Here is a 10,348-nt window from a genome sequence, read left to right as displayed (position 1 = left end):
AAAGAACTGAAAATTACACCGAGGTGGAGGATGCTTACTTGATTCAAGCATGGGAGAGTGTGTCCCTTGATGCGGTGATCGACAAAGATCAAAACGGCAAGAAGTATTGGCAAAACATCGAGCACAAATATCACAAGCTCTTGTCGTTTCCGTCAAGCCATTCCTTGAAATCAATCGAAGGTCGCTGGATAATGATCAAGACAACATGTAGCCGTTGGAGTGGGTGCTTGGATCAAGTGAGAAATGCCCCTCCAAGTGGATGCACGATCGACGACGACATGAGTTAGTTTTGTTTGTATTTCATACTTCATGATTTTATTTTGTTGATGACTAGTTGAGCCCACCCTTTCATCTTTTCCAATTGTAGGATTGCATTGCTAATGACTTGTTCAAGCAAAGCCCCGGTTTCAAGGGTAAGTCATTCACGCTTGGACATTGTTGGCTCTTGCTCAAGGGTAGTGAGAAGTGGAGGCTGAGGGACAAGGAAGCTCCTCCATTGAAAGTTTCCCTTGTTAAAAGAAGCTTTGTTGGCCAAGCATTTGGAAAGAAAGATTGCCATGGCCGAGAAAAAAGAAAAACACAAAGTGGAAAAGCGGGAGAGAAGGTGTGCCTTCGAGGAGTGCAAGATCGCTCTAGAGGAGGAAAAGAGGAGGGACGAGACGACCGCCAAGGAGGGCCGGTTCATGATGATAAATCCGGAGGGCATGGATGCGGTGATAAGAGAATTTTGGGAGATGAGAAGAATGAAGATCATGTGCTGGAGGAGGATGGAGGTTCAAAATCTTATGGCTGGTGGTGGTTTTACTTGCAGCAATGAAGGTGTGTGTGTGGGAGGGGGGAGGGGGTGGAGGTGGTGTTGGTGGGGATTTTGGAGGTGATGGTGGTGGTGGGGTTTGTATAGGTGGCGGCGGCGAAGCTTTCGACAATGGAGGTGGTGTTGCTTCGGCTAATGGTGGTGGTGTTGATGCTCCAGCCAATGATGATGGTGCTTGTGAAAATGGTGCCCATTCTTCGATGATTGTTGATGAAGATGATGCCCATGATGCTATAGCCGGTGGTGGTGGTGACGATCTTGGCAAGAATAATGTTGTTTGATTTGATCACGGCCAGTTGTGCTTGATCATGTTGTATTTTGTCTGATTACACATTCGTAGGGACAAACTTGCTACCTCTTCATATTACGCATAATTTTGGGTGTGAACCATTGCGACATATTTATTTTCTATGAGTTTTGTGCATTTGTATAAATTCTAGATCATGTAAATTTTTGCCCGCAAATTTTTTTGGGTACCGGAAAGGCTCCGACGCGGAACAAATCGTTTAAACTCGTACCGCAAAAAAACGATATGATAGGATCTGTTCCGACGGAGCCCTCGCAGTACCGCAATTTTTTCTACAGACGGCTCATGTAACGAATTTGCGGGGCGGACGGATAGCGCATTTGCTAAAATTGCTCTTATAAATGATTTTATAGCCCTTTCTGGGTAATCTTTTAATGCCAAAAAAATGGTTTAGGGAATTAACCCTGGCTAGGCCTTCCGGATACCAATCCTTTAAAAAGTATAGTTATTCCCGTCAAACCCATCCCCAGCAGCCCAAATCTAGACAGAAAAACTCGGCCTCCTCCCTCGACTCTCTCCTCCACTGCCGATGCTCTGCTTCTCCTTCCTCCACTGCCTATGCTCTGCTTCTCCTTCAGTGCCGATGCTCTGCTTCTCCTTCTCTGCCCCGACCAAGGCTCGATCTTCTCATGCAAATCCTCAGGATGAAGGTCCTCTTCTTCTTTCTGCTCCTCCTCGCGGCTGGACACCGATGTGCGGCCGTGACCAGTTCAGAGGATGCGGCATACATGCATCTTCTGGCGGCGGCGACGGGGGCTGACGGCACGCTCGGCTGCAAGGCCGGGGCCGACCCTTGCGACGGCGGATGGGCGGGGGTCCGGTGCGAGCTCGGCAGGGTGACCGGCATTTCCGTGAGAGCCAAAGGGCTCGCCGGCTCGGTGCCCGACGCGGCCAATGGCTCGCTCTCGGTCCTCGAAGATCTTGACTTCGGGAACAACAACATCACTGGCCGCTTTCCTCTCTTGCTGCTCCCCCGGCTGACATATCTCTGGCTTGACGGCAACGTCTTCACGAGCATGCCGGAGACATTCTTCAGCGGCATGCCGCTCCTTCAGGTGTTGAACGAACCTCACCAACAACCCAGTCAGCGCATGGACACTACCCAATGATCTTCATTCGCTGAGGTTGCTCCATGTCCTCGAAGCTAGCAACGCGGGCATCGTCGGCTCATTGGATGGTATTTTCACCAACACCACCGCCGGCTTCCCCTTCCCATCACTGGACGCCGTTTGCTTCGCCGGCAATCGAATGGTCGGAACACCGCCGGACATGAGAGGCGGCGTGATCACAAAGCTTGACCTCAGCAGCAACCTATTCAGCGGTCCGATAAGCTTCATCACCGGCGTTGCGTCGTCCATTCAACACCTCAAGCTTAGCCACAATGAGTTCTCCGGCGAGCTGCCCGACTTCACCGACTTCGCGTGGCTGGGCCTCCTCTCCTTGGACCACAACAAAATCACCGGCGTGGTTCCTGCATCGCTTCCCCAGCTCTCGAGGATCACCGCCGTCAATCTGGCTGGAAACCTGCTGCAGGGGCCGCTGCCGGAGTTCGGCAAGTACGTGGTCACCGACCTTGCGGAAGCGGCGGCCGGAGGAAGTTTCTGCCGCCTCGACCGGGGACCGTGCGATCCGGAGGTGGCGGCTCTTCTATCCATCGCCGGCGCGCTGGGCTTCCCGCTGATCGTCGCCCGGAGCTGGCTGAGGAACGATGCGTGCGCCGGCTGGATTGGTGTGCACTGCGACGGCCAACGCAGAGTCACCGATATCAACCTGTCCCGGCTCGGGCTCAACGGCAGCTTGAGCTCGGCTCAAGTTTCTTCCCTTGCCGCACATAAGAATTCACATGTACTCCCTCCGTTCGAAATTACTCGTCCAAGAAATAAATGTATTTATATGTATTTTAGTTGTAGATACATCCATTTTTGTGACAAGTAATTCCGAACGAAGGGACCGAGGGAGTACTCAGTACTCCAAATCAATAAGATTCCACTTCGACGTTTCGAGTAAGTAACATGCAAGTAAAAACAGAACAAAGTTATCATTTATCAAGCCATACATTCCTGGACGGCCTGCTTGACTATTACACAATTCTTCCGTTTTTGCTGTCAAACAAATTGCAAAATACATGCATAATATGATACAAAAACAATAACCCCAATGCACTTTGATTTCGCCTGTCTCGACTAAAAGCAGACCCATGCACTTCTTCTCCTTTCAGTTCTTCCTCGCTCTCTTGGATTTGTCTCACTTGGCAACCCATTGTTCCCAAGTTTTGTCCCGCGGAACAAGCAAATAGGAAGATCAGAGGCAAATGATTGCAATGCCTGTCAAATGAAGGGATTATGCATATGTTTAGTAATGAGTGCAATAAGACAATTTCGTGCGGATAGTATCGCTTTTTTTACACAAAAATCGACCCAGTTTGCTCCATGAACATGCATTCATGCTTCCAGAAATGTGCGCGTAAAAACAGAAAGCTAGCATGCTCGAATAGATGCTGAGAACCATTCTAAATTTTACACAGCACCGTGCAGATTTTTCGGAAACAAAAAACAGTAGACATAAAAACACAATTTCTCACCAATTCCTGCAGCAATAAAGTGAGACCAATGACCTCTTAGATTAGGATTAGCGTGCTCCATCCATGTCTTAGTTGATTCAAGATATGTTGCACCTGTAGCAAGTGAACCAGTAGCACCTGGACTAATTCCTCTGTAAAAACCTGCAAATAGGTCAACAGAACAGAACGTCAAAGATAGAAGGTCAGGAATGCCAAGTTTATCAAGATTACTGCTAATGCTGTGAACAAGTTCAATCAGTTGGCCATTCTTAACATCAGCAAAGGCTCAGGCAGTATGAATTTCTGTTGGTTCTGACAAAACCTAATACTAAAGTGTTTCAGGTTTCTCAGATTTTATATAAATACAAAGCAGAGAGGGGCCAAACTGTTCTGACCATCTGAAAAACATTCTTCTGAACGTGTTCAGGACAAGTCAAGAAAGATAAGGGAATCCATGTGTCAAGACCATTCAATAAAACAATAAGCCCTACTACAGTTCAGGCCCATGTGAAGTGAACAGAATTTTTTAGGAAACGATTTCACATTTTTAGCCCCTGTCATTATAGCTTGACTCTGAAGCTTTGTATTTTGGCAGTCAATTGGATGCATCATGCCTTATCCAAACGCGCCTGCAATTGCTCCCCACACAGATTACTTCCATAATGCAGCATAAATTTGTTTCAGTAACCCTGTAGTGCACTTTTTTTGGAACCGTCTGTTGCCCAGTTGCTGTAAACTCTTACAAATTATCACATAGTCTACTGTTGAAGTGCAGCTAGATATTGGTGAAAATGAACCATCATAAAAATCTGTAGTAGCTACTATAGTGAAAAAATACAACCAATCTTCTTTGCACTCTTATATATGTTAGCATGCCCTTTTATTCTACTTAAAGTCAAAACTGAGCACATCATCAAGTTGTGTATTTTTATTTTTTTCAAGTACCTGCACAAAGAGACACACAAGGAAAATATGGCTTCAGAGCAACAAAAGATCAAATGAAGCCCTTGTCCATGTCCAGAACTAGTTATATTGAATTTTGATGCTTCACCTAACATCTGACCACTTTATGTGGTCTAGGCGTTTACTGCATGAAGAAAAATAATCATGACTTTGTGCAAGACACTGACTGAAAATGGGTGTAGCTACACCCGGTAGTAGGATGTTTTTCCCGGTAAAAATAATCATGACTTTGTGCAAGACACTGACTGAAACTGGTTATGAATATGTATATATATATATGAATGTTAAAGAGGAAAATCATGAAGGGTAGCTGCCAAGAATTTTAGATGACAAATTCATACTTTTTAACAAATTCATAACCAGTTTTGTGTACGGCTGCATGACATCATATAAAAACTAGGGTTAATTATCCTTTTGCCCTCAGTGGTGTCCATCTGCTCAGTTTTGCCCTCAGATGCGAATTGTGCTCAGTTTTGCCCCTAGTCCGTGCGCACCGACTCGTTCCGTGAACTCTGCCGTCTCCGTCAGGTCAACCTTTTGACCCGGCCCTTACAGGTGGGACCAGGCGGCAGAGACGGCCAATTTTATTCAGACCGTTGCACGCATGGCTTGTGGGACCCAGGAGAGAGCCGTTGAGCAGAGAGCCGTTGCGGGTGTGCTATATAAGCGGGCGACAGCGGCGGTGACCACAGCGACAGAGAGCACGGCGGTGACCATGGCGAGAGAGAGAGAGAGCACGGCGGTGGGAAGCTAGCTGTGGAGGGCGCGGTGGTGGGAAGCTAGCTGTGGAGGGCGCCGCGGCGTTGAGATCCCCTTCGGCTCCGAGCTCCATGTCTTCCTCAAGCTCCCGCGCCACCTCGCGGATGCAGAGCCGGGCGCGTGTGCACATGCCTGTCTTCGTCTGTCCGCGGTGCCGGGCGGGCGTTGATCGGAGGGTTTCTCACACACCGAGGAACCAGAATCGTCCGTTCTACGTGTGCAGCGAGAATGGGGTAAGAATCGGGGCAATTGCACCATTTTTGTGATCGGGATCTTTGAGCAATGGGTTGATCTGTTTGGTGTTCATGCAGGTGACATGCTTCTTTCTTTGGGTCGATGCTCTGGCCAAGACTCTGATGAATGAACTGCAAGAAGAGCATGAAGAATGGTTGCGCATGCTGCCACGAACGGCAGTGGCCGCACCACGAGCTCCGGAAGAACAGATGGAGGGCGAAGCACGCACTGACAGAGAGCTAGCTGTTGAGCTTAGGATGTTGAAGAAGAAGGTTAGGAAGCTTGAAGATCAAGCACTACCAATACCCATTTGCAAATACTTTTGGGCATCTGTAGGTATGGTAATCGCACTGGTTGTAATGTTGAAAATGTATGGAAAGACATGAACTATGGAGGAATTTGTAATCTTGAAATTGTATGAGAAATTCACCTAGTTTAAATGTTGGTCAAAGTTGTTTAAATGTTAAAAAAAGAGAAGAAGTGGCCAACATTTAAATATGTTGAAGAAAAGGAGAAGAAATGAGGAATTCAGAAACTTTTGATCAATGAAATGCAGCTCTCTGCTCTGCCTTTCTGTCAAAAAAAAGGTTGCTCTTGGGCCAAATTCAGAGCGTAGAGCCAAGTGCAGGCTAGACTAATGGGCCAATTGCATCCAATTAGGCCCATTCGGGGGTTCTCTTGCGTATTTTTCTGTTTTCTGTTCTGATTTAATTTAGGCAGTAAATCATAATGCTAAAACTTTTTGTGGAAGCTAATTGAATTATTCTAGAGCCAAACAATTAGAATTTTTTTGGAGCTGTTAATTAATCCAATTCAAATACACCGTGATTTAAATCAAAGACCAAAATGTCATGGAAAATGTGCCTCAGCTCTAGTAGAGGTTTACACCTGGTGCCAAAATAAATGAACATTTTTTAAGGGCATTACATTGAGAAAAAAATAATTTGTCTGAAAAAATGAAGGGTGGAAAATGCACAAAAAATTGGTGCGGCTGGGGACTCGAACCCAGGACCGCGTGGGTTTGTGGTGTTTAGGGCTACGCTGGTAACCGCTAGGACAGATGGCAAGACTTTGACATGGGTAGGGAAGGAAGGTATACATAGTGAGACTGTGAAATTTGTCAAAAAAAATAGTGAGACCGTGAATGTTTGCACACGCGTGAGAGTGGTTTTCCTTTGTTTTGCACTGAAATTTTGGAGGGTTGGAAGGTTCAAAACGTATGTTTGCACTGCGACATGATTTTGGTTAGAGTGGCACTTGGTTTAGGGTTAGAGTGGCACTTGGTTTAGGATTAAAGGGAATAAATTTGCATGTTAGTTCATGACTTATTTTGTTTTGAATGAAACAGAGGGCTTCTCAACCCCTCCGATTTTCATTAATGAAAACCACAAGTTCTCGAACTTCATGACTTGGTTTAGGGAAGAAATGATATGTTTGGGCACGGACATTTTTTAACACACATAATAAACCCTAATAACTTAGATAAGATGCAAGACACCATACCATTACAATAATAAGTTCACGGACACATGACGAAACATGACACGACACGACACGACATAGAAAAGCAACAAAATAAAAAACGAAACATGACGAGCTTGACTCCGGGCTTGAATATCTTCATCTTGACCTCCTTCTTCCACCTTGGCCGCGTGCGCCTCTTCAACACCGTCTTCATGTTCACACCTCCTCCTCCTCGTCGTAGGGAAGGGAGTGCATCTGGCCTGGAGCGGGGAAGATGCGCTCGTAGTTGGTGTAGATGTTGTAGACGGTGAAGAAGATGGCCTCGCAGCCGCACCAAAAGACTTGGCCGAGGAGCTCGCGCGCGTCAAACGGGTTGGTGAAGGTGACCGTGAGCAGTAGGAGGATGCCGCCGCGGTCACGAACCTCGTTGAGGGTGAACATCCTCGGCGAGCCCCGTGGGAGGTGGGCATAGCCGGCTCTGAGGAAGGCGCGGGTGAGTTCGACGGAACCCCTCCACCTTGAAATAGCCCACACACGGAGCTCCCTCTCCACGAGCACGCCCGGTGGGTAGCGCAGCTCCGGCACGACAGGCGGATGGTTGAAGGTCGGCCCGTTGAACTGCATCTTCACTTGGTCTCGCTTGGGGAAGGCTCGGTCGCTTGGGTGTTTGAAGTTGGAGAGAATGGATCGGATCTGGCTTGTGGGTGGGAGAGGAAGAGAGGCACCCCATTTATAGGCCTGTGGGTGGGAGAGGAAGAGAGAAAGGATGAGACCGACGCGTGTGTGTATCCGGACGCGTGTGTGTATCTGTTACATTTTGCACTCTTAAATTTTTACACGAAAACGATGCATGGGGCCCGTGCGTGCATCTGAATCACTGCATAGCTCTTTGACCGGGCGGTGCATCTGAATCGCTGCCCTGAACCACTGCCCTGAACCACCTAGCTCGCCTCGCTAGCCTAGCTCGCCTAGCGTGCCTCGCTCGCCTCGCTCGCATGCATGCACGTTGCCGCCTCCCGCGCATGCAAACCCACGTCGCCGCCTCCCATGCATGCAAGGCCTGGAAAGGCTGAGACGGGCTATTTACTGCGGTCTCAGGCCCAGACAACGAGACGGCCCAACGGTCCATCCAGCGCGCCCGGTATTTGTTAAAAAAACAATCTCCCAGCCAATCAGATTGCATCTCGCGGATCGCCCCCCTCCTCCCCGCAGATTCCTTCTAGAAGGGTTAGATCGACGGCCCTTGATCGCCTAGGGTTGGATGAACGGTCCTTGTTCAGCGCTAGGGTTAGCAGGGTTTGGGAGGGGTTTGGAGCAGTCAAAGCTATGCTTGACTAGATTTCAAATGAGCATAATAAATTAAATAAAATCAGAAAAATAAAAAACCTGCGCACATAGTCTTCTTATGTCATATACTAACGATTTAAGTTGATAAACAAGGTTTACATACATTTAAACGATAAGTTCATGTGTATTGTGTGATATCTTGAGTATCTCAAACTCTCTTGTATGAAGTGAAGAGAAGTGTTTTGGGGAAATGAACATGAAAATTTCAAAAACCTCACCACAACTTCATTTTGGAGTGACTAAGAAGGATCCAGGCTTAGTTTTTCATTTTGATGTTTTAGACTTGTTTAAATCTTGGTCAAAGTTAGGTTTGACCAGAATTCAAATGAGCAAAACAAATTAAAAAAAACAAAAATGGAAAAACCAGCGCACATAGTCTATATATATAGAATATATGTGTAGGAAAGTTATTTGGCTGATTTAGACAAGGTCGAAAAAAAACCTGCTTACAAATGAGGCCGTTTACCCTACCTTTGGACCCCTCTTTTTAGCACAATTTTCATGAAAATTTCGAAAACCTCACCACAAATTTATTTTGGATTGACTACGAAGGATCCAGGCTTAGTTTTTCATTTTTGATGTTTTAGACTTGTTTAAATCTTGGTCAAAGTTAGGTTTGACCAGAATTCAAATGAGCAAAACAAAATTCAAAAAAATCAAAAAAAGAAAAAACCATGTGCTCATTCAAACATCATCCAACAGATTTAAACATCATGTCAAACATACTTCTAACATAGGTTCAACATCATCCAACAGAAATACAACATGTCAAGTGATAAATGTTTCATAATAGAACATCATCCCTTATTCATAATGTTTCATAATTATTCATATATAGCGTTGGGGCTTCTGTCTGTTCCTTGAGCTTCTTGCCATCACTTTGCTCCTCGTGCAACCTGTGCTCATTGCTTCTTCTCTTCTCCTCTTGGTCGTCGGTACCTTGCACGTCTTCTTCAAACCTATCATAGAGCTGTGCAAAACATAAAGGGTAATGAGATCATGTCAAGTGATAAATGTACAGTAGTATTTGACCCTTGCAAGATTTACATACCTAGTAGAACTCACAACAACAGAAGGTTGGTCACCATTTGGAGCCTCACACGGATCATCATTTGGAGCCTCACTTGGATCACCATGATCACCATTTGGAGCCTCACTTGGATCACCATGATCACTATTTGGAGCCTCACTTGGATCACCATTTGGAGCCTCACTTGAATCATTATTTGAAGGATATTTTGGATCATCGTCAAAATCATGCGGCTGTTGACCATCATCATTTGGAACCTCGTCAAAATCCTCATATGATGCAACCGGCTGTTGACCATCATTTTCATCATCTGTTGAGGCAACCGGCTGCTGACCAACATTTTCATCGAAGCCTTCATCGAAACTCTCTCCGAACGCTGGATCTACTGTGTTATCACAATACTTACCGAAATGACCAGACCCACCACACCTTGTGCACTTACGCTTCCTCGCTCCAAGTCCAGCTCCTTCGCTGCGAGGTCTGATTCGACTCTTCCTTGGTCTACCTGCTGCTCTCTTCAGAACTGGAGCGCAAAGCTTGAATCCAGGATCCACCATGTTCCATTGTTGTTTTCCCTCCATAGCAGGCAAGGCATAAGCATATGTGGCTTTGAACCTTGCAACAGAGTAGTAATCATGCACATACTGTTGTATGTTCCCTGCTGGACCTGGGAGAGAAGTGATGAAAAACAAGGCATGAATGCATGGCAACCCAGTTATCTGGCAATGCCTACAACTGCAAGTTCTAGCTTCTAAATCCATTGGATATCTCCATTCCCTCTTCTCTTTATCCAAATATGATATCTCTGCTGTGGTACCCGAGCAAAGAGTCATGTTCATTTCCAAGCCTGTTGTCTTCTGCTTCAGTTCA

At 46.3% G+C, this 10,348-nt stretch overlaps 1 protein-coding gene and 1 long non-coding RNA gene across 2 annotated transcripts; one reads left to right on the top strand and one right to left on the bottom strand.

Moving 5' to 3' along the window:
• The first annotated feature begins 1,765 nt into the window (after positions 1–1,765).
• LOC109742596 (receptor-like kinase TMK3) lies at positions 1,766–4,197 on the top strand. Its single transcript, XM_073497323.1, has 3 exons — positions 1,766–2,204; positions 2,266–2,850; positions 4,109–4,197. Exons 1-3 carry the CDS (start codon positions 1,766–1,768, stop codon positions 4,195–4,197), a joined length of 1,113 nt encoding a protein of 370 aa, XP_073353424.1.
• Positions 3,119–3,965, bottom strand: LOC141021459 (uncharacterized). Its single transcript, XR_012182763.1, has 2 exons — positions 3,703–3,965; positions 3,119–3,445 (listed from the first exon to the last, which is right to left on the bottom strand). It is a non-coding gene; the product is annotated as an uncharacterized lncRNA (long non-coding RNA).
• Positions 4,198–10,348: the final 6,151 nt, after the last annotated feature.

This window comes from Aegilops tauschii, chromosome 4, assembly GCF_002575655.3.
Source record: "Aegilops tauschii subsp. strangulata cultivar AL8/78 chromosome 4, Aet v6.0, whole genome shotgun sequence".
In the NCBI taxonomy this organism is placed as follows: domain Eukaryota; kingdom Viridiplantae; phylum Streptophyta; class Magnoliopsida; order Poales; family Poaceae; genus Aegilops; species Aegilops tauschii.
The sequence above is the reverse complement of the archived record's forward strand: the minus strand, read 5'-3'. Positions and strand labels throughout refer to the sequence as shown.

Bases quoted from the DNA above. Each gene is read 5' to 3' on its own strand.
- LOC109742596 (XM_073497323.1), top strand. From the start codon at position 1,766: ATGAAGGTCCTCTTCTTCTTTCTGCTCCTCCTCGCGGCTGGACACCGA. The intron at 2,205-2,265 runs GTCAGCGCATGG...ATGTCCTCGAAG, and splicing joins CGAACCTCACCAACAACCCA to CTAGCAACGCGGGCATCGTC. The intron at 2,851-4,108 runs GTGTGCACTGCG...GAACGTGTTCAG, and splicing joins TGCGTGCGCCGGCTGGATTG to GACAAGTCAAGAAAGATAAG.